The sequence below is a fragment of the Acomys russatus genome, chromosome 14 (assembly GCF_903995435.1).
Source record: "Acomys russatus chromosome 14, mAcoRus1.1, whole genome shotgun sequence".
NCBI classification, from domain to species: Eukaryota; Metazoa; Chordata; class Mammalia; order Rodentia; family Muridae; genus Acomys; species Acomys russatus.
This window is the reverse complement of record NC_067150.1, coordinates 20,671,695-20,695,260: the sequence shown is the minus strand read 5'-3', so window position 1 is coordinate 20,695,260 and position 23,566 is coordinate 20,671,695. Positions and strand designations below refer to the sequence as shown.

The window sequence follows — 23,566 nt, the reverse complement described above, 5'->3', positions numbered from 1 at the left end:
TACTCTTTGTTTAATTTTTTTTTAACTTCCTGTGTCTTCCCAAACTCTTACCCATGCCCAGCTCTGCCTAGACATAGACCTTTTACGAATGGTGGCATAAAACCCATCATTTGATGGTTTGTGGGTTGTGAGCCACAGCAAAACGTATACAGTGCCTGAAAGTTCAGCTATGTGGCAAGCATTTCCTGTGGTGCACTTCTTCCTGCAGTCGTGGGCTAGGGCTTCACAATGCCGTCATGAGTCTGGTTAGTGCAAAGGCCAGGGACAAATCCTGCCTTCCAGCAGGCCACCCTCTCTCTTCCCGCCCTTCTCCAAGGAAGGCATCTTTCAGCTCCCAGCTGCTTCTCCTCTCTACCTCTATTTCTGACCCCTTGTTTCTGTCCCATTTAGCATGTGGAGCTTCCTGGGAAGACCTGAATGTGTCCTGTGCCTGTCTTCACTCTTATCCGTGATGGCTTCGCTCGACCATAGCCTGTTACCCAGGTTTGTTTCAGACCACCACAGAGCCTCCATTAATGGTATACCTAGGGTCCCTGAAGGAAAGGCTCAAAAAAGTCCCCTTGTGTGCATGTGCATACATGCATATGGCGTATATGTGCGTGTTTGTGTGCACGTACCACGGTGCATGTGTGGAGGTCGGAGGACAACTTCAGATGTTACACTTTGACCTTCACCTTGTTTGAGACAGGGTCTCTCATGTCCCTGCCTTCCACTTCCACTAAGAGTGCTGGGACTGGGTACATGCACTGTTAAATTTGACATGTCTGGCCTTTACCTGGATTCTGGGACTCTGCAAGCGCTTTACCCAACGAGCCATGTCCCTAGCTCCTGTCTCTTTCTTTCTTTTCCGTTTCCTCCCTTCCCCTCCTCTGTCATCCTTTCTTTCTTTCTTCTCGTTTCATTAGAAACAGGGTGGGCTTTATAGTCCAGGCTGAGCTTGAAGCCTTCAGATTCCTGGGCCTCTTTGATCACCCATCCTGTGCTCCAGAAAGCACATGTCTTCCTGTCCTTACAGGCTTAACCAAACTCACTTGACCCCCTTGCTGCTGGTGATTCGAAAGGTGGGTCTGAAAGTGGAGGGTTCACAGTTCACTCTGGAAGGCTCTCCGTTCCGGATCATAGCCGGCACTATAGACTACTTCCGAATACCTAGGGAGTCCTGGAGGATCAGCTTGAGGAAGATGCAGGCTGGTGGCTTCAATACCCTTACCACGTGAGTATTAGCTTCTGGTTCTTGTTTCAGGGATTGGTTTTTTCAACTGAGTCCTAGCCAAGGCTCCATTTGAACAGTCTTTTTATATTATTATTAAGAAAGATATTTGTTAGCCAAGTTATTAGTGAGGGCTTTCTAAGGGAGCAGGAATATATGTATACTCACATATCTTTATATATAGGATTTATTAGAGTGGCTTACTGTAGTCTGAGTAGTTAAGCAATGGCTGTCTCCTGATGGAAAAGCCAAGGAGCTGGTGATGGGTCAACCCATGAGACTGGATGTCTCAGCAGTCCCAGTCTGGTGCTGGAGTTCCAGGGAAGTCCTGGAGAGTTGCTGGTCTTCAGAGCATGCTGGAATCCCAGAAGGAGTCTCAAACTTGTAATCCTCCTGCTTCAGCCTCCTCAGCGCTTGGAATGCATATGCACACACTGGAGATATCACTGTTGGAACATAGGCTTTCTCCTCGTAGATTGAAACTTGCTTCTCTGTAAATATGGAGGAATCAGCATAGAGGACACGCATGATGGGGGGGGAGGCTCTTACTTTTATCTCTTCCCCGTGATAGGCATGTTCCTTGGAATCTCCACGAGCCAGCAGTGGGCCAGTTTCATTTCACTGGAAACATTGACCTCATGTATGTGTTTTTACTTTTTTTTTTTTATTATTTTTATTTTGTGTGTGTGTGTGTGTGTGTGTGTGTGTGTGTGTGTGTGTGTTTACTTTAATTGCTTGATTCTGAGATCCAGATAGCGATGTGCCCAGGGGGTTGGATGAAGGAATGGGGTATAGAGTTCTGCTTTTTGGTTATTGTTTTTGTTGCTGTTATTGTTGTTTCAAGCCAAGGTCTCACCATATAACTCTAGCTGGCCTGGGATTATGGGATCTGATATGTAGATCAGGCTGGCCGCACACTCACAGAGGTCTGCTTGCCTTTGCTTGAATTGAAAGTGTGTGCTACCAAGCCCCGGCCTCTAATTTTGCTTTAGAAGGCAGCCAAAAGTGTTAGCAGCTTATTACCTGGCTTGTAGCCTCCTTAAGCCATTGGTGTATGGCTTACATAGGACGTAGCCTGCTGTTACAGTGTGGTCTACACCTTGTTTTAGCCAGCGTCGCACAGTGTGAGTCCACCACTAAGAACCTGATCGCTCAGTTATAATAGCAGATGCCTGAGCTACAGTTTATAGGTAGAAGTAGAATAATTGTTTATTTAAAAAAAACTTACTGACTTCTGGAGTATTACCATCATCTTAGAGAGGTGGCGGAGAGGAAGGCAAACACATCGTGGCTGTACAGACTCAGCCAGGGACAAGTCAGCAAAGACAATGGCCGTGCTGAAGCCGAGTCAAGTTTCAAGGTCAGGAATGAATGGGACAGGGCTATGTGCAGCACAGGCCAAGTCAGATATCAGACAAGATAGTGCACACCAGTCAAGGTGACGTTAGGTGCTGGAACAGGTAAGCCTCACACCCTTTTAGAAGTCAAGAGTTAGTTTTATTTAGATAAGACTTTTCTGGCTGGCAAATATTTCTCTTCCAATAAATAGCAATAGGAAGAATTCAAGGTCTTTTTGTCCTAAATCTTCAATAGGATAGTCTAAGTCACTGTCCCTTTGGGTTCTGAGCTCACAAGAAGAAGAAAGAGCGAGGGCTGCCATGCCAAGTCCTGCTTTGGGAGTGATGTGACTGCTTGCTTTCTCTCCAGAGCTTTTATCACCATGGCATCAGAGGCAGGACTCTGGGTCATTCTGTGTCCAGGCCCCTACATTGGCAGTGACGTAGACCTTGGAGGCTTGCCCAGGTGAGTTGTGGTCTGAGGGTCCCTGGCTGGGAAGCACATTCACAAGGCTTTATTTCTCTACACATTTTTCAAAAATCTGAACTGTTTTGTTCACTGATAGCTGGTGATGGTGGTTGTGCATATGGTCTTTGAGTCTGGCTGTTTTCTCTCAGTTAATAGTTTCAAAGCTTATGCATGTTGGGGCAGGACTGTCTGCCAAGGGCAGTTTTCCTTCTCCTAGCTGAGTATTTTCCAGTAGAGCCAGTCTTTCTGTCTTTCATACACACAAACCCAAGCACTTCTAAACAGCTCTATAATGCTCTCATTCTAGAATAAAGGTTGATGAGCTTTTCCTGTAAAAGGCCAGATAGTAGTCCCAGCTGAGGTAGGAGGATTGTCACAAATTTGGGGCCATCCTGGACTACATAGTGAGCACTAGACTAGTCAGTGCTCGCATAGCAATCCAAACAAAGTCTAGATAGCAAAATATTATGGGCTTTCTGAGCCACAGGCAGCCTCTGTAATTAGCCTGAAAACTGCAGTGAAAATATGTGAACAATTGGGTACAATTGTGCCAACCAAACTATTTAATACACAGACAGCAGGTTTGCCTTGGCTGTTGGGCTGTAGTTTGGTGAACTCTGTCTTGGTGCATCTTGTGGTGCTGAGGTATTTTTTCGTTGGCACAGCCTGCTCTTTCTGGACCACACCCTCACATCCCACTGTTCTGTGTGGCTGTGTAAATGTGGCTGCATTTTAGAACTCCTTTGCTGGAAGATTTCTTATCACTGTTTCCCATGCGGCGTGTGACTCTCACCTTTTAAATCATAGCTGGTTACTCAAGGATCCGAAAATGAGGCTGCGGACAACTTACAAGGGATTCACTAGAGCAGTGAACCGGTATTTTGATCAGCTGATTTCCAGGGTAGCACAATTCCAGGTAAATCTGCCCTCATTTCCACAGGTAAGGGTAGTGCTTTCCAGATAGGTTTCTGGGATTGTGCCCACTGCTTTCTGCACTCTGAGAAGCAGGGAGCACATGTTTTCTCCTGCTTATTAGCAACCAGGAATTCCTGTTTCTTATCTAAGAAGTCTTCTGGCTTTAGTCTTTAATCGTCCTGGTGGTGCATGCTGTAATCCCTGCCTCTGGCAGTAGAAGTTAAAGGATCCAGCCTGGGCTACATACTGAGATTGGGTCTCAAAGAGGGGCTGGGATCTGGATCCAATTACTCTCCTTTTGCCTTTCCGCCCCAACTGCTCAACTTGGATCTGCCCTCTCACTATCAGGACACGTGGAAGAACGTTCTGTGTGTCTTTGCTTGCATTTTCTGGCTATTGGCTTGTTCTCAGGATTGCCAGACATTAGAGTTAATGATTATTCTCCTAAGCTCTCACAGGTAGCTACATGCCACTGCATTGCAAACAGTGCTTCAGAGGATCCCTGTGTAGAGGTCACAGTCTCTCAATTCAGAAGCCTAGAAAGGAGTAGAGCTAGAATTATAGTGGTTCAAATGAGGGCTTTTCTATCTATCATCTGTCTATCTATTTATCATCCATCTAACTATCTGTATCTATCTATCTATTTATCTATCTATCATCTATCTACTGTGAGACGAAACTCAGGTCATCAGGCTTCGTGGTAAATTCTTTTGCCTGAAGAGCCATCTTAACCAGCCCCACTTTGAGTCTTTTGTATTTATTTTTATCTTATGTATAGTCATGTTTTACATGTACATACATGCATACATGAACTAGAGTTACAAAGAGGTGTGAGCTTCCACAGGTTTCTGGGAACTGAACCCAGATCCTCAGGAAGAGTAGCCAGTACTCTTAACCTCTGAGCCATCTCTCCAGACCCCCCACCCCAACAATATTTTCAGCTTAGGATGGGACAGAACAGCACCTTAGGTTGAAGAACATCTATCCTAGGTAGAAAATGAGGAGAGAGCAGCAAATATTTAATGACCTCTATTAGGTATCAAGCTTTGCACTAGGAAATCAGCTCTTGCCCAACTTTCCCGCACAGTGATAGTTTTAGATTAGCATACACTGAATGGGGGCAATGCCAAACCTTGTTTATATGCCTGGAGGAATGCTTCCCAAGGTTGAACATGTTGGGAATAGACTATAATTACTCAGGGAAGCCATTAAAGCTCATAAGTGACCAAAATGATACAAACAAGGACACACTTTGGAGATGGGAGAGATGGTCCTTTTCAGAGACACCATAGCCATAGCCACATGTGGCTGCTTACCTTAATTTAAATGAAATAACACATCAAGTTTCTGGTGTGCAGTCTCCTCCTTCACTGCACCAGTGACAAGTAGCTATTCTGTGGGCAGTACACAAACAGAGCCTCAGGTCAGGAATGTAGCTCTGTTGGTAAAGTGCTTGTTCACCACAGAAGCTCTGGGTTCAATCCTCAGTCTCTCAGAAGCCAGTGTGGTGCTCCAGCCCTTTTGCCTCAGGCCATTTCTGGTCCTGACAGCTTGGACCTTCCTCTGCTTCTACTGTATTCTTCATTGGAGAGATAAGGAGCAAAGGTGAAAGGATGGATTTGAAAGTCTGTAAGTGTTTATCAGCTGGGGGCATGCAGTTTAAAGGCCAAAATATACCTTTAGTCTGTGTCCTTTCTACGCCCCCTGCCACAATGGAGGGATCGAGTGTTTGTTGCTTGCTCAGTATCTTCCTGTTCAACTCTGTCTGTCTCAACCTTTTTCCTCAGTCGTATACTTCAGTCATAGGTTTACACAGCCCAGGATGCTCCCCTTTTGCTCCTTATGTCACAGGCATGGAGTTGAATTTCTTATGGTATTTCCCCACCCCACCTCAACGTGCCAGGAGAGGCACCTTGTGGCTGTACCACATGTTCCTAAAGGGAGTTTGAAGAAATATTTTATGAGTTTGGTTGCGAAGGTGAAGAAGGCAAGATGGTGGTACCTAGAGGGGCTGGTGGTCCAGGCAAGTTAATTATAACATAGGGCCTTAAGGGATTTTAAGTGACAATGAGAAGGATGAAGATGCTGAAGGCAGTGATGCCTCTAACTGCAAAGCTCTTGAGAGATGGGAAAGGTGACTATGGAAGTTTGCGACTTTGTGATTAACACACTAAATCATGGGGAAACGGTAATTAATTAGCAAACTTTTTTTTTTTTTTTTTTTTTTGGTTTTTCAAGACAGAGTCTCTCTGTGTTAGCCTTGGCTGTCCTGGGCTCCCTTTGTAGACCAGGCTGGCCTTGAACTCACAGTGATCTGCCTGCCTTTGCCTCCCGAGTGCTGGGATTAAAGGCATGCGCCACCATGCCCGGCCTTTTTTTTCCCCCCCAGGCATTTTTTAAAGAAACTATTTTGGACACGTTTGGCTCCCCACACAGAGCTACTAATGTTGAGTGAGAGAAATGGCCAGGATGGTGGTTCATTCTGGGTTGAGAGTGATGTTTTTAATGTGTGTGCCCAGTATTCAGAAAATCCATTTTTTTTCCCTACCACTGTTTCACTCTCACATTCTCATCTCCTTGAACCTCAGTATAAAAGAGGAGGCCCTATCATTGCCGTGCAAGTCGAGAACGAATATGGTTCCTACTACATGGATAAAAAATATATGGCATATGTAAAAACGGTAAGTGCTCCTTTAATTTTGCCCTGTTTCTTGTACTGTGTTACACTGTAGAACAATCACATCCTGCATACCTGCCGCTTGCCTGCAACTGTGAGGTCTGAGGATTAATAGGGTCCAGGTTTATTCTCGAATTAAGGTTATATTTTAGACAGTGGCCTGGAAATAACACACATGGCTCTAATATAAGGTTGAGATCCACACTTGGACAGCTTTATTTCTTATGACTATCTCAGCTTTCTTTTGATTGACATTTACTATGCGTTCTTCCATTCTTTTTCTTTCAGATGTATCTACCTACTTAGAATACTTACAAATAGCATGCAGTGCACAGGATCAGATTTGTTGTTGAGTTTGGAGTGGTGAAGGTGGTGGTGGGGGGAGGCAACAGTTTGCGATCAGCTTCAGCTATCCAGTAAGTTTGAGGTCAGCCTGGGTCACATGAGACCCTGTCTTAAAAAGGACTCTCTCTCTCTCTCCCTCTCCTCCTCTCCGCTCCTCTCTCTCCTCCTCCTCTCTCTCTCTCTCTCTCTCTCTCGTCGATGTGATAAAGTATTCTAACAATAGCAGTTTAAGGGAGAAAGGGCTTGCTTCTTTTTAGCTTACTATTCAAGGGACCGTGCATCATTTTGGGGGAAGTCAAAGCCGCCGGACCTTGAAACAGTGGCTCACATCACATCTACTACCAGGAGGCAGAAAGAGACGAGCATCACCGCCCAGCATCCCTAACTCAGGGGACGGTCCTGCTCACAGTTCAGGTGCATCTTCCTACTTCAGTTAATGTGGTGGAGAAAACCCTCCAAAGGTCTAAAGGTCCATCATCTCCCTCATGATGCTACGGCCTGTCAGATTGATAGTTAGCCGGACCCATTCTAACCTCTGCCAACTACTCCTTCTTGGTAAATGAGGAGTGTAGCTTGTTCACATTCCTTCCTGATACCTCTGCACTCCATCTATTATACTGTGCCTTTTTTTTTGTCTTTTTTTTTTATTAATTTATTCTTGTTACATCTCAATGGTTATCCCATCCCTTTATCTTCCCATTCCTCCCCCCCCCATCAAGTCTCTTCTTGGCTACCTGCTGTCCTTCCTCTGAGTGCCACCAGGTCTTCCCCTCCAGGGGACATGGTCAAATGTGAGGCACCATAGTACGTGAGAAAGTCATATCACACTCTCCACTCGTTCTGTCATCCCTTTTCCTCCTCCTGCTCTCAGCATGACTTTGAACTTTGATCCTTCTGCCTCCACTTGCCAAGTGCTAGGATTATAGGTCAGTGTCACCGCACCCAGTGTATGTTCTGTTGCGGCCCCAACCCAAGGCTTTGCTCATGATGCCCAAGCACTCAACCTGCTAAGCCATTTACCTGATTTTTTTTAAAAAATTAAATTATAAAAGGTTTTAGTTTTTTAAAAAAAGTTTATTTATATTTGCGTGTCTGCGTGTCAGAGTGTGCATTCCGCCACATGCATGTGGATGTCAGAGAATAACTTGAGGGCCTGACTGCTCTTCTTCTGCCACATAGGTCTCAGAAATTGAATTGCAGTGATCAGGCTTGCCAGAAAGTGCTGTCACTCACCCAGCCATCTCTAGGCACTGGTGTTTTGTTTACTGATTAGTTTTTTACCATCTCACTTCCCAGGATCAGCTGCTGTCTCAGCAGAAAGCAGCGTTGAGTGCCAGCCTCCCTTCCCTGCTGGGACCCCAACTCCTTAAATTCGGTCTCAACCTAGGTTCTCCAATTAGTCTTAGGAAAATATTTTGTCTAACTGTGTAGCTTTGTCAGAAATGACAGTGGGAGTAAACAGAGCCCCTTGTGTACAGAAGTATAGTCCATTTCTGTCTGATCTGATATGGGCACCACCTTTCACTCTCAAACCTTCTGGCTTGTCTATAGCATACTTGTCATCAGTTCTATGGGAATCAGAGGACAGTAGCACAGAGTGATGAGTGACAGTCTGGCTCCTCTGACTTGAGTGACTTTCCTGCCTCCCTTAGTTTTTGAGATGGTCTTAAGAAAAACTGTTTTCTGGAAACAACAAGGGATTTAAGGGTGAGTATGAGAATTTTCTCGCCCTCAAGATATTTACAGTCAAAAGATGCCACAGGACATACATCTGACTTGTCTTAGAGCCTACAGCCAGCATCTCTGTGTTTTGCTCCTCAATCACATAAGTCCCTTAGTCTCTTCTCTGCCTTAATTAGATTACCTCTACTTTAGTGTGTGCAGTTCAAGTAATAAACTTTTTTGGGCATGGTGGTGGTAGGTTTTGAGATGGTTTCTCTGTGTAGTCCTGGCTGTCCTGGAACTCACTCTGTAGACCAGGCAGGCTTGGAACTCACAGAGATCCACCTGCCTCTGCCTCCCTGGGTGCTGAGATTACAGGTGTGTGCCACCACTGTAGGAACATTTAAGGTTTATGCAGGTGACAGTCCCACCCTGGATGCATTAAGCCACAACTTTACCTGCCTTTCCTACTGACTGAAGAAACAGCTGGAAAAAACATTTATCATGTGGCTCATGAAATGTGATAACTTGGCGCCATCCTGGACAGAGACATTCATTGTGTGTTCTCTGGCTTGGAGACACCTCAGGAGGAAGGTCCTTTTGGGGAAAACACCACTTTAAGTGACACAACTGCCAATCTGCCTCGTCTGTGAGGTTTGGCATTTGGACTGCTGCTGAGGCGTATGTGTGACTGAGGCAGGGACCATACACCAATTTAACTCTTTAACATAAAAGTCGTTGCATGGAAAAATCAAGCCTTTGTCTCCACATCTCAGCTATACTGTGGTGTTTCCATTGCCATAGGTGACCTCCTCCCTCCCTCCCTGCCCCCTCATCCCCCCCCCCCCCCCCCGAGGAAGAAACCATCTCATGGGACTAGGGATGATCCATATATTTCCCTTACTGAATTTCTCCTTAGGCTTTAGTGTCAAGGGGGATCACTGAGCTGCTCATGACTGCGGATGACGGTGCGCATCTGAAAAAGGGCCACTTGAAAAATGGTACGGCTTTGACTTCTGTTTCTTCACTGGCCCCTTCTGAGGCTTCAGCCTTCCACTCCCTGGCAGTGAGGGCTTGTGTTCAAAACCGAGTTAGGAAGGTGGGACCTGACCTTGCCGCACACCAGCTGCTATGACCAGAGTGTGACTACTGTCTTGCCAACTTTCAGTGGCCTGGCCCAGAGTCTAGCTTCGGCCCGAGGCAAAGTTGTCTCCAGTGCTGACAAGGGACCCAACTTGAACGGCAGAGAACGGAGGAGTTTCAGACTGGTACTGCCATGGGGCCCAGCCCCGGCAGTTCTTTGAACAAATGAGCAGAGAGAATAAAAGGTCAGCCGGTAGTGGGGTGACAGGAGGCATACCTCTCACAGGTAGAGCATGTGCTTAGCATGTGCCCTTGGGCTCAAGCCTCGAGAGCAGAAAGAAGGAAAAAGGTACTCATAGAAGCCAATACCAAGAAAAGAGATCTCTAAATTCTGTTCTTTAAGCAAAAATGTCTGCTCCATTCTCTTTCAGTGTGCTTGTCCCTGGTCTTATTGGTGGCTCTTCTCTGTTGTAGTAGGAAGTTTAGAACAACGTTAATATTCCGAATCAGAAGTCAAGCGTGAATGAGGGTCGGCTTTGACACCCCCTTATCCCCCCAAAAAGTTTTGGAGCCTCAATTTCTTCATTTGCTTTTCATGTATTGTTTTGTGCCATGTGGCATGTTGTAACTGCATTCTTGACTTTTTAGACCATCCCAGTAAGTTCTAAGAGAAGGACCATGTGTGAAATCTCTTTGTATGGGCTCCTGTGGCTATAAGTGAAGCCACATGTCTTTTTTAAAATTTATTTTATTTTATTTTTTATTTTTGGTAGTCCTGCCTATAGAAGTATTGAAGTGAGACTCTGGGAGGCATAAGTCCAATAGGTGTGAACTGGACTCTTCACCCTGGCTGTGGGAGTCTGTTATCCCTGGCTTGTGTGGGTGTGGCGGGATCTCATGTGTGTTCTTCCTACTCCCAGTGCTTGCCACCATCCACATGAAGAATATAAAGAGAGAAACATACGAAGACCTGGAATCCATTCAGGTAAAGGCCTTTCAGAAATGATAGCCACTTTGATTTCTGCCCCACCCTAGACACGTTGGCTTACTTACTGAGAAAAATCTTAATAACAATTAGTTTAGTTAAAAATTGAATCTGCAGCATCCTTAACTATCTATTACAGGTGGTTTTAGGTTTGAATTGCATAAGTCCAGACTGCTTGGTCCATAGGCTGTAGTGTTGGAGTGTTGTAATCCTAACTCTTGTTCACTCTGGTTTGTAGGGCATTCCTTTTTGCTGTTAGCTGAAAGGCTGACATTTGTCATAATTCCTCTTTTCTCAGCTGTTTCTAAACCTCTATTCTGGTCACTCAGGAGAATGAACAGTCTATTTTTATAAATTTCCAATTTTTACTTTTAGGATATCTTGAAAGGGTAATGTTGAAATGGCAGCTGATCCCCACCCCCAACCAAAACTTGGAAAAGATGACCAATAAAAAGCACAAAGAGACCATGTGGCTGGGCAGGTCACATGAGAATGGGAGAGGAGAGCTCAGAGCTCTGGAAGTGGCAGGGCGCTTTCAGTTAAAGGGCATGTGGGCGGGCTGGATGTCATTGTTCCTTTGTGGGCAGTTCAGGGCTTTAGAATTGCAGGAGAGCTGGGCATGGTGACACATGCCTTTAATCCCAGCACTCAGGAGGCAGAGGCAGGTGGATCGCTGTGAGTTCGAGGGCCCAGCCTGGTCTACAAAGTGAATCCAGGACAGCCAAGGCTACACAGAGAAACCCTGTCTTGAAAAACAAAACAAAAACAGCACCCCCAACCCCACACCCCAGAATTGCAGGAGAGCATCCTAAATCGACACTCCGCATTGTTTTGTTTTGTTTTCCTTCAGGGTAAAAGCCCTATACTGATGATGGTGTATACAGCAAACTCTTTTGACACGTGGGGAGCTCTCCGCAACATTGGAAATCCACACAGTGAGCTCTCCTTACTGACTTTTTCAGGGAAACATGTGACAGCAGTGGCACCGGGCTGTCTTCTTCTTTGCTTGTTAGGGAGGTTTAGAGACAAGGCTCCCAGATGTTGTATCATATAAGCACCAGTGTAGCTAAGGAGATGCCTCCTAAACATCTGCTCTGATGGAGGGGCCATCGAATGTGACCACCTCTGGAGTCATTGCAATGGGAGCTTGAGTTTCTGTACACTTCACACAGGCTGTAAAAGCGACAAGAATGAATTGTGCTACAAGGCAGGATAATATAAGGACGGGGTGCTGGGTATGGAAGTAGGAAGCTATATGGCTGCAGCCCATCTGATTTTAATTCTTTTCTTCTCCCTGGAGAATTAATGATGGCCGTTTAAATGGAGTTAAAGGTAGATGTGCCTGTTGTCTCCATTTCAGATAAGTCACTGTGAGATGTTGGTATGTGCTTTAGAGACTGTAAGCTGGACACATACCCGCCCTTAAAAAGTCATGAGCAATGTCTGACACACAGTTTGTGTGCTAGAAAGAAAGATGCGCCCACATATGAAACCTAGAGAAAGAAGTAGCAAGTGACTTTGGAGTGTGGAAACAAACACCGCCAACTACTTCACTCAGCCCTGGTTCATCTAACGTGGCTTTCTAGGCACGTGTTCTCGGCAGACCTTGAAGGTTTCAGGTCTAGGTAGCTTGCATATCCATGATGAATTGTGACTCTTTAAACCCTACTTCTGTGACTGCTTTCTCCCTTCCTTTTCCTCTGCAGTGCTGACAAAGGATGTTCATGAGATGTTCAACTTAGGGTTCTCCCTCAACTTCTACATGTTCCAAGGTGGCACCAACTTTGGCTTTATTGGTGGAGCTCAGTCTTCAAATGGTTACCAACCTGTAGTAACGAGCTATGGCAAGTACTTGGCCCAAGAGTTATCACCAACCTAGACTGCTCCGTGGAGTCTGGATCATACTACGTTAGGGAAAATCTCTGGAAGTGTGCATAAGTTTAGAGTTTAATGTGTGTTGAAGGATTTGGTATTTGTTCTTGACCACACTAGATATTGAGGTCTTGGCAAACAGACAGATGAGCAACTGTAAACCTTAGTCTTGCTTATCTGTTGACTAGAACCTGTCTTTAAAAGGTTGTATGCAGAATCCTTTGCTTTGAACCTCCTAAGAGTACCACACGATGTATCATCCTTAGCCTCCAAACCTTCCAAGAGACCATGTGGGCACTTAAGGATGAAATAAAGCCAAGGAGTTTATTTAGAGCTCTGAGGTCTCATTTTTCTCCATGTCCTTACCGTACTCGAATCTTTTTAAGATCATTGTTCTGACAGGGGTGTCCTGGGGTCTCATGGTTTTAATAACTAACAATTTTGGGCCTCTTTCCACTTGCTGATTTGTCATTTGTTTAACGTTTTTGGGGGTGAAGTATCTATTCATATCTTTGTTCCATTTTTTTAAACAGTAGGTTACATCTTTGGTGTTTTTGTTTGTTTGTTTTTTTAATTCTGAAAATGTTAAAAACCTGAGTTCTGGATAGAAGGACTTTGCGAAGTATGTGCTTTACAAATGTTTTCTCACAGTACATAGCTTGTCTTTTTTTTTTTTTTTATTACCTTCACAGTGTGTTTTGCTAGTCAGAAATGTAAAATTTTAATAAAATATTAACTTCCTAAAAATAAAAGGAATTGGATGGGAAGGATAAACTGCTGCATTGAAGGGACATGGGCTGTCACCAGGACTTACTATAGACCCAGGGGTTGGTACAGTTTGCCTCCTATTAATACTCCTCACCCCCATCAAAACTCAGCAGATGGCAGATGCCTCTAGGTTTGGATGAACAGATAGGTGGAATTTTCTTATCACAGACCCAAAGCTCCCCCCAGAGGTTGCTGTTTGGTTGCTTTTTCTGCTCAGAGCTAAGGTTTTTTGTTTTGTTTTGTTTTGTTTTTGTTTTGTGTGTGTGTGTGTGTGTGTGTGTGTGTGTGTGTGTGTGTGTGTGTGTTTTGTTTTGTTTTTGTTTTTCTTCTTTATGGAGAAAAGCTAATCCTAAGATTTTCTTAGGAGGAAGTGACACATTTCTCCATGTTCTTTAGACTACAGTGCACTGCTGACAGAGAGTGGAGAATACACGTCGGAATACCTGGAATTTCAACATTTTTTTCTCTCTGATACAGGTACCCAGCAGCAACTTCAGTCTGAATGGAAGCTTAGATCTCCAGTGAGATCCACTCTGGGAGGAGGGGAGGGAGAAAGTGGAGACCTTTTAGGGAGAAACCCAGTTTGCTTTAGTTTATTATTGGCACTAGTAATGCATGCAATACAGGGTCTTCTCTCATGTGCTCAGCCTGGGACCATGTTGCTTGGCTTTGGCTGTGCCTACAATCCTCTAAGAAATTCTAACAGCTAGAGGTCGCAGCTCCCCTTCCTCTGAGCTATTCAGTAAGCATGACTTGGATGAAGTGAAGAAGAAAGGGTAGACTTTGAAAGGGTGTGTGTTTGTAGGGCTTTAGGAGATTCTACTGAACAGCTCGGTTGAGATCTCTAGGTATAACAGCTGGGGTCAACATGTTCCTTTTTTTTTTTTTTTTTTCTAGGACAGTAAGGGTCCTTTCTCAGATGTTTAATGATATGTAGAGGACTTTTACTCAATTAGCACCTGCCTTAACTTTTCGTGGAATAAGGAAAACCAGGCCGTATGACTGGGTCTTTCATTTGTGGAGGCTGTGGGACAGCAGGGTACCTGATGGCTTTGAATGGGCTTATGATAGGTCCTAGGATGGACAGCTATGTGCTTTTTATTGCAGACGTTTTCTCGTTCGTTAAACCAAAATCTATACAGATGACTGCCTATAAGCCATTGAAATTGTTATATTTCATGACCCTGTGGGAAGTCCTGCCCCATTTGGTCCAGGTGAGTCTTTCTTGGGTACCACACATGGTATCACATTAGAAAAAAAGAGACGGGAGATAAAGACACAGCTCAAAGACCAAGGAGTAGATGATTAGGGAAGGAAAGTGATCCTGGGGAGTGTTAGTTCTTTTCAAGTTTTACATGTCAGGAAACCTATTATAAGAACTCAGATTAGGCATTTAAATGGGAAGAAATGGTCTAACCTTGTCTAACACTAAAATGATCTCTTCCATGATCTAGCTGTGAAGATCCTTTCTCCTCCCTCCCTCCCTTCCTTCTTTCCTTCCTTCTTTCCTTCCATTATTTTCTTCTCCTTCTTCTCCTCCTCCTCCAATTCCTTTAATTTGTATGAGTGTTTTGTCTGCATGTATGCAAGTGAGGCACATGCACGTCTGCTGAGGACAGAAGAGGGTCTTGGGTCTCCTGGAACTGGAGTTGGAGACTATTGTCAGTGACTATATGGGTGCTAGGAACTGAATCTGCATCCTTTGAAAGAACAGATGCTGCTTTTACCCACTGAGCCATCTCTCCAACCATATGGCCGCTTTCTTAAGGTGTTAGAATGGAAGTACATCGACTAGATCCAGGCAATGATTTCTCATCTTTTGTTTTTGAGATCAATTCTGCCTGTGTAGGTCAGGCTGGCTCAAATTCCTGATTTTCCATTGGCCTCCATTGCCTGGGGGATTACATATATGCACCGCGGTAGCCGATCTTTGCTGCTGTTTGGGTTCTTTCTTCCACCCTTTCAACCCTCGAACACTAGATAAGAAGAAAAAAAGGATAGGGAGGAAAGGAAAGAGATTGCCGTATGAAGTAAAGGGTTGGAAATGAGACAGCATTATTGTCAGACTCCTTCCTGCTAATTAAGGACATTGAGCTCCTTGTGGTAAGTTTGACCTTTGCCATTAAGATATTAACTTCTTCTTCTTCCTATTTCTCCTTTGCACATGGCTACTTACCAAACCATGACAAGCAACAAACAACAATCCACATTGCCTTTTGGGTATCCTAGCATTACATACCCTCAAAAAGTCCCCAGAATTCTAAACATTACACAATCCTAGAAACTATCTGTGGTTGATAAAAACCACACCTCTGCTAGAGCACGAGGCAAATCATAGTCAGTTTCTGTGATGCAGCCCTATATACCCGTACCTGGGATTAAAAGGAAAACATATTTTTATAATATATCTGTGTTTTTAAAAGAAACCAAAACTCCAGCACTCTCACTGCACACCGCCATGCAGTGTTTTTCTTTTGTGCATCCCTGCCTGTGAGTTTACTTCATAGGCAGTACTGCTGTGCTTTTGTGTACCGTGTCCCTGCCACAGTGTAAATTGTTTCTGGTTTCACTGCTGTCCAGTGGGTGTAGGTGCTGCTAGTGTACATGCTCATTTTCAACTTTCCTGTCAGGTGCCTACCCAGCATTGAAGTTAGCCATGCTGAGAATACTTACAGTACAGCAACGGGAAGTCAGTTGGCAAGAATTTTCTAGAAATCTCTTATTTTAGCGAATTGTAGTTATCACTTTTGTTTTATTGAGATTACATTACTGTAGTGATGACTTCTTGTAAAGAGCCCCACATTTTTGAGATAGTTGATAAACTTTGGTGGTGGCTGAGATCTGTTTTAAAATAGTTCTAAAGGGCAAGAGAGATGGCTCAGTGGTTAAGAGCACTGGTTGCCCTTCTATAGGACCCAAGTGGACCACAATATCTGTAACTCCAGTTCCAGGGGGATCCAACACCCTCTTTGATATCTGTGGGGACTGAATGCTTACAGTTCTCAGACACACATGCAGGAAAACACCCATACCTGTAAAAATAAGATAAAAATAATCCTGTAAAGGGTGGAGAGGGAAGGCTGAGGTGCAGGTGGAACAAGATAAGCCAACACTTCATTAAGTGCCTTGGAAACATTTTAATTCTATAATTATCTTTGTATTTATTAAATTTGAGTTCTTCTACAGAAGCATTTCCTTCATCACCTTTTTAACCTTAAGTATAGTTTATACAGAAAAGGGATGAATTAAAATATTTCCTTTAACCAGAAAAATGAATTTATGTGTCTTCCAAAGGTACAGCTGGTTGTTTTACTGCTGTGGTTTTTGTATGGTTATAAACATGTAAGATTTAAGTTGTTTGCATGCCACCATAGTCTCTTTGATATTTACATTGGCCCATTGTAGTCCATCAAGTCCCTTGTGGTTGGCTTCTGTGTCTTCTTAAGAGGAGACCCATAGCTGTTAGCATCTTTGCTGTTCCCTGAATAATCTAGGCTGTGTGGTCCTTCAGACATGGAATCATATGTTTCCCCACGGGGATCTGAAGGGCTTTTGTTGTTACATGTGGAGTGCATATAAGTGTGTGCATGTGTGCTTGTATGTGTTTGGGCATACATGTGTGGGTACATATGAGTGTTCTTGCACATATGCATGAATGCATGTGAAGGCTCAAAGCTGATGTCATGTGCTTTTCTTGATCATTCTTCACTTTTTAAAAAAATTGAGGCAGATTCTCTTCGCTGAACTTGGAACTCACCAAATCGGGCTAGTCTCTGTAGTTATTTGCTTGCCTTAGGAATCCCCTGTTTCTGTCTTCCAACTGCTGGGATTGCAGGCATATGCTACAATGCCTGTGGCTTTTCTTGATGTCAGCTTTTCATTTAAATTATAAGAGTAATTCACTAGCTGGATGTGCAGTGAAATGTGAGATTGGTTGGGGAAACAAAAATAATAATAATAATTTCTATGTGCTTAAGCACGGTTTTCACTGTGTACTCCTCTTCAGCATGCCTGTTTGCCAGGCTGTGGGGATCGTCACCCCGGAGAAGTAGGCTGTAGGTGGCAACTTCTGAGATTCTTTTTTATATCCTGACCCATTATCATGCTTGTCACTCCTGTTTCTGCCATAGCCAAGCAAGTCTGTCAAGCCACTCTCCATGGAGCAGCTGCCTGTGAACTATGGGAATGGCCAGTCCTTTGGGTACACGCTTTATGAGACCACTGTCTTCAATGAAGGCTTCCTCAGGTCAAGGGGTCATATTCAAGACAGGGGTCAGGTAGGGAACAATATGTAGTTTCCGGTGGCACTTATATGTTAATATCACCCTGTGATACTGGGATAAATGTCTAAGTGGTGGTCAAATCATTTGAATGCCAGAAAATACTCACTTTTAGTGAAATACTTTATACATAGACATGCCTAGTCAAATACTCCTGAAAGTTATAGGAGCTGATAGTGGTCTTAAATACAGGAGGTGCTTCAGCAGTCCCTATACATATCATGTGTTAATCCTTAATATTTATATAACATATGAGAAGTGGGCTCTTGCATTTAAGTCTTTTTTTCCCCATTTAAAAAATTTTATTTTTTTACATATATATTTATATTATTACATGTATATACAAAAACTACATATAGCAAGAAAAACCATGACACAATCAGGAATTATATAAATATTACATTCTTAGTGTTTTGGCCATTTGTATTTGACAGCCTTGAAGGAAACATCTTCCCTATCTTGGTGCATCTAAAATTCTGAAAGTAAATCAATCTCCATCACATATTGTTATTATCAACTTAAAACATCTATATAGACCTAAAAACATCTTAACCCCTAAACAGCTATGCTTCATTGTAAAACTAAGCTACCTGGTCTTCAACTCCATCAGAGACTTGAGAAGGAATAAACGTGATTACCTGAATGTGCATGGAGTGCTGGTTAGTAGCTTTCCAAAGGAGAAGATGACAGACAGTTTTCTATCTGAATAGTCACCCAAAGCTCTCTATAATGGTGGAGCATCTTCTTCAGCTTTCTGGCCCAATATGTCTGACAGACATATTTGTGAGGCAGGAACTACTGAGGACTTCCTTACCTTGTCTTGGCAGAGTTTGGCTGTCATCTCTGCTGCATTCAAGTTTGCCCCTCTTTAGGCAGAATTCTGTCTATGGTAGAAATAATGACATTTTGCCCAGTGGCTTGTTTGCTATATTTGAAGCCATCTCCATAAGGAGATTCTTTGATGCTCATCATCCTCTTTGAGGTAGGCTGGGTGTTGCCAGGAGTTAACCTGTCTCATTGTCAGTGAATCTTTAAAATAATAAAAACATTTTTAAATGCCATATTCTGCACGTTTCTGAGGCTTTTGAAGACCTTATCTATTTTACCTTATCTTTCTATAGAATCATATCTATCTGCCACACCTAAGATGTACATTCTTGTGATAAAAGTAGACTAGTGATTGACATGACCATGATTTGATCAGCTAACAATTAACTTGTATAACTTATTTATCTTGGTGCTTAAGTCTTAAAGCATCTAGCTGAGATAAGTGTCTGATTAGGAAATCCTCAGGAAAAGTAAAGTCTTTTCAGGGCTTGTGCAGCTGGGAGGTCACAGTGCAGATGCTGAAGGTTCCACCCCACTTCCCAAGTTGAGAGCTGGTCAAAGTATTCTGAAAGTTTCTTGCTCTGCATTTTTTTTTTTTTTTTATCACCATTTCCAAAGGCTCCAGATTGGGTGCTCCTAGTCTAAAGTCTGTAATGGTCAGTGAAAAACATGATGCTCAAAAGAATTCAGATGGAACTGGAGAGATAACTCAGAGGGTAAAGTGTTTGCTGTATATATTTGAGGACCTAACTCAGATTCCCAGCATCTTTATAAACAGTCAAGGATGGCCCCACATCTCTGTCATAGCCGCTTAGGGGAGGACAGATAGGAAAATCCTAGGAGCTCAATGGCCAGCCAGCCAACCTCGATGAAACAGCTGGCTCCAGGCTCAATGAAGAGACCTTGCCTTGGAAAGTAAGCCAGGGCTACACAGAGACACGCTGACTTGAAAAACAAAACAAAAAAAAAAACAAACAAACAAATAACTGGGAGCTAGATTAATGAATCTAGGAAGCAGATTATTCTTATGTGGTCTTGCCTTACTAATGCGACTCCTTTGAGTGGTTTAATCTAGTGTTTAATCAATGTAGTAGCTCTATTAGTTTGTTTCTGTGCTACCATTATAAACACTATGACCCAAGAAAGCTTTGGGAAGGAAAGGGTTCATTTGGTTTACAGGTTATAATCCAAAATTGTGGGAAGCTGTGACAAGATCTCAAGGCAAGAACTGGATTGCTGCCTGTAGCTTACTCAGCCTGTTTGTTTGTTTGTTTGTTTTTTTTAAATACTACACAGGACCTTGCCACCTGGCAAAAGGTGGCAGTACCCTCAGGGCCTTAGCCCTCCCACACCAATCATTAAATAGTGAGATTCCCCACAGGCTTGCTTCCAGGCCAATCTATCTGAGATACTTTCTTAATTTATGTTCTCTCTTCTCAGGTGACTCTAGTTTGCCAAACACTCACACACACACACACACACACACACACACACACACACACACACACACACAAATACCAGCAGAATAGGTAATGGAAAAACAATGGGTTTACATGCTAACATTTCTAAACTTAGTCAGAATATGGCAGCAGGCTCTCCAGACACAAATTGGGAGTACCTAGCGGAACTGAACCCTTTGGAGAGTTGAAACCCCGGGAATTAGGCAGACAGACACAAAACAGTTGCTGTCCCTCAGTTCCATCTCCCTTTTGCTATCATTTCCTTGATGTTTATGCATTCTTACCTCCTCTCGCCTCTACCTTCCTGTAGGTCTTTTAAACATCCTTCCTGCCTTACACTACAGTTGATAAGGGTTTAGTTTTCTCCAAGGGCTCGAGCCCAGGTTGCACTTCATGAATCTTCTCATTGTATGGCTTTCGCTGTTACCTGGTCTTTGTGGACCTGGGAACCTATACGGTTCTGGGAGACATGGAGTTCATTATGCCTCTGGACTTGCACCGTGTCTTGTATTTTTTTAATACTACTTTCCTTTTCTTTATGAGGACTTAATAGTGCTCTCTTCTCTCTCTCTCTCTCTCTCTCTCTCTCTCTCTCTCTCTCTTTTTTTGGCAGGTGTTTTTGGATGAAAAGTATATAGGAGTTCTGGATCATTCCAATGATGAGCTGTTTATTTTGAGAAATGTATATAACATTGAATGGATAAAGCATTCTAGTTCTAGCTAGACTTGGGCCCAAGAGTTTGCAAGGCCTTATTATAGATTGTTTCCGCTCCACTGCCCTTGGTTTGCTCCATGCAGAGGAGCCCAGAAACCACAGGGAAGCTTATGTACATCTTAGAGGTACTGGCAACTCTTCTTTGAGTGAGTACCCATCCCCGTGCCCCACCCCCTCGAATATTCCCCGTTCAAAGCACTCTGCCTCAGTCACCAGCCCCTTGTTTAAATGTTCCGGTGACTCTTTCTGAGAAAAAAGAGAAAAAGCAAGAGTTCAAGGGCTTGCCTGTCCCGTAGCTGGAGACCTACATAGTTCTGAGCTTGTGGTCTGTCAGCCCCCTGCTCATGTCCTGTCCCAAGGTCTAAGTCGGGGGCGGGGATGGGGGGAAGTTGTGCCAAGTGATGCATCCTCTGGTCTGTCTTGAATAGCGCTCCAAGAAAAGTGAGGTTCTGAGGATCCTGGTGGAGAACCAAGGGAGACTCTCTTCTGGCCAGGATATCAACAAGGAAAAAAAAGGTGGGCTCCAGAGGAAGGTGCCCGAGATGACGTGGCATCAAACTGCCATTGCTCTTCCCCAGGCCAATGGCAGCTGAGAGCAGGACGTGTTCGGAAAAGGGCACACTTGTTGTATGACACCTCAGCACAGAATCTGTAATACTTTTGTGTTCTGTAGTCGCCAAGCAAAAGCCACCAACTGTCACCCGCTTCCACAAGGGCTGTGAAAGTGGTGCCTGCAGGAGAAATCTGGGCTTTCTGTCTTGGGGTATCACTTCTTCATTTCCAGGAACCCAGGGCCTAGGTGTGTCCTTGTGGCTGGGCCCAGTACTCCTGAGCAGGGCTGCTCTACCCTAAATGCTTGGACAAACCTGAGTATTCAGCCCTGTGTTGGCCAGATCCGCAGCAATTGCCATGACTCTGTGCTGTTAATGTGAGGCACGTTCTTGTCATGTACACTTAAGAGGATGACATCTGTGTAGGACGTTCGGTAGCTTAATGGTAGAGTACTTGCCTAGCATACCTAAAGCCTATTGAGTATGAGTGGTTTAATCATCAGGACCATCAGTGGAAAGGGGGGAAATCCATGGAGGTTTATAGGAACCTTCTATCCAGATGAGGCCAAGAAAGCATGTTCCTCCAGGGAGAGCCCTGACTGCAGCCTGTGTATACCTCTGCTCTTCTCGCCTCCTTCACACTACCTTTCATTCCTGTCCCACAGGGTTAACTGGAGACATCTATCTAGAGGAGTCTCCACTAAGAAAATTTACAATCTACAGCCTGGATATGGGAAATATGCTCATACAAAGGTAGGTGCCTTACCTTCAGGTGACCAAAGGTGGTTAGCGGGGAGTCAGAGCTCAGTGGTAGAGCATTTTGCCCAGCATGTGTGAGGCCCTGAGATCAGTCACTGTACTTATCTATTTTGATAAGCAAAATAGATAAGATAAAAGGTACCAAAATGTGGTGAACATGCAGAGCTGGAAGGATGTTCAGAGGTCTCCGGATGAAGCCTTTGGGTTCCAGATAGACAATAACACGCCCCAGAATACCCAACGAAATGATGCCAACCTCATAGCTGTCTAGGAGTGGAGTGGTGATTGTTCCTCACCTCATGGTAAATACCTACTGTATCACACATGCTGAGGGCATAGCTGGCACCAGAGGAGGGGTAGGGTGCCAGGGGTCACAGAGGAGGCCAAGCTCAAAGGTCACAGGTGGCACGTTAGAAGAAAATTATAAGTCCTTGCTGGCTTTTGATTCCCTCTTAGGAACCTTCCAAAGTCCTGGAAAGTAGTGACAAGCTATGTTTTGGGCCCTACATTTTTCTTGAGTTATTTGAAAGCTGGAGACCCTCCCCAGGGCACCTTCATAAAAGTAAAGGTTAGTGCCATTTCTCCTCTGCTCATGTACCCCAGCCCCCATGACACCCCACCCCACCCCAAAGAAGCTTAAGAAACACTCCCCAGGCTCCTGGAAGTCACAGCCACTTCATAGCCATCCCGAAGGCTGCTCTATTTAGAGACCGTTAGGACAGGAAGAGGAAAGTAAATGGATGCGCTAGAGTGGCGTGTGCCACTGAGACTGGCTGGTGCATGCAGTGTAGCAAGGATTTAGTGAGTGTGATCCATTAGTCCTTGCACATAGCCCTGGATGCTGAGACCTGTACCATTGCCATGAGTTCACCATCCAAGGCACATCACCCAGGGCACGTTGGCTGCCAGTCCTGCCATTCTACCATGCTATGCTTATAAGGCCTGATGTGTTTTTGATGGATTTTGGGTTGTAAGTGGGCATCCTCTTTTCTGGCTTGGGGCAGACCTGGGGAAATGAGATGGAGATTAGGTTGTTCCTTGAGGCCTGATGGTGAGCCAGTTCCAAGGCAGGGCAGTGACACAGACTCAAGAGCACCCTCCTGAAAAAAAAAAAAAAAAAAAGAGCACCCTCCTGCCCTCGGTTCTAGTTGTCAATCCACCCTGTCTTGGTTTTAGCATAGGAGTCTGTTTGTTTTCTATCTTTACATCTATAAGCTAATTCCTGAAACCTCACAATATTTTTCAGGGTTGGCAAAAAGGTGTCATATTCATCAATGGACAAGTCCTAGGAAGATACTGGAATATTGGCCCCCAGGAAACTCTTTATGTCCCTGGCTCCTGGCTTCATTCTGGAGTTAATGAGGTGAATTCTCCCAGTGTCCCCTGCTTCTTAGTTCACTTACTTTGAACTCTGGCCTGCTTCAGAGGGTGAAATTGAATCTTCTGTCCGATTTACTTTTTTCTTTGTACAGATCATGATGTTTGAGGAATTGAGAGGCAGCCTACAGATCCACTTCACAGAAGATGCTCAACTAGGTATGGCATTCCCAAGGGACATTTCAGCATCTGGGACCATTCTTTAGCCCTTGTACAATTGATGGGCTTTCTACTATGCTTACACAGCGCCATTCGTCCTTACTGCATCTTCCC

General features: G+C 44.2%; 1 protein-coding gene across 1 annotated transcript; it reads left to right on the top strand.

Annotated features, from left to right (window-relative positions):
* The first annotated feature begins 451 nt into the window (after positions 1-451).
* LOC127198766 (beta-galactosidase-1-like protein 2) lies at positions 452-23,499 on the top strand. Its single transcript, XM_051156801.1, has 19 exons — positions 452-483; positions 1,016-1,213; positions 1,782-1,850; positions 2,918-3,013; positions 3,824-3,932; positions 6,520-6,612; positions 9,535-9,616; positions 10,619-10,683; positions 11,534-11,618; positions 12,390-12,527; positions 13,720-13,788; positions 14,413-14,537; positions 17,454-17,600; positions 20,505-20,573; positions 21,035-21,122; positions 21,823-21,910; positions 22,373-22,484; positions 23,163-23,279; positions 23,389-23,499. Exons 1-19 carry the CDS (start codon positions 452-454, stop codon positions 23,497-23,499), a joined length of 1,893 nt encoding a protein of 630 aa, XP_051012758.1.
* Positions 23,500-23,566: the final 67 nt, after the last annotated feature.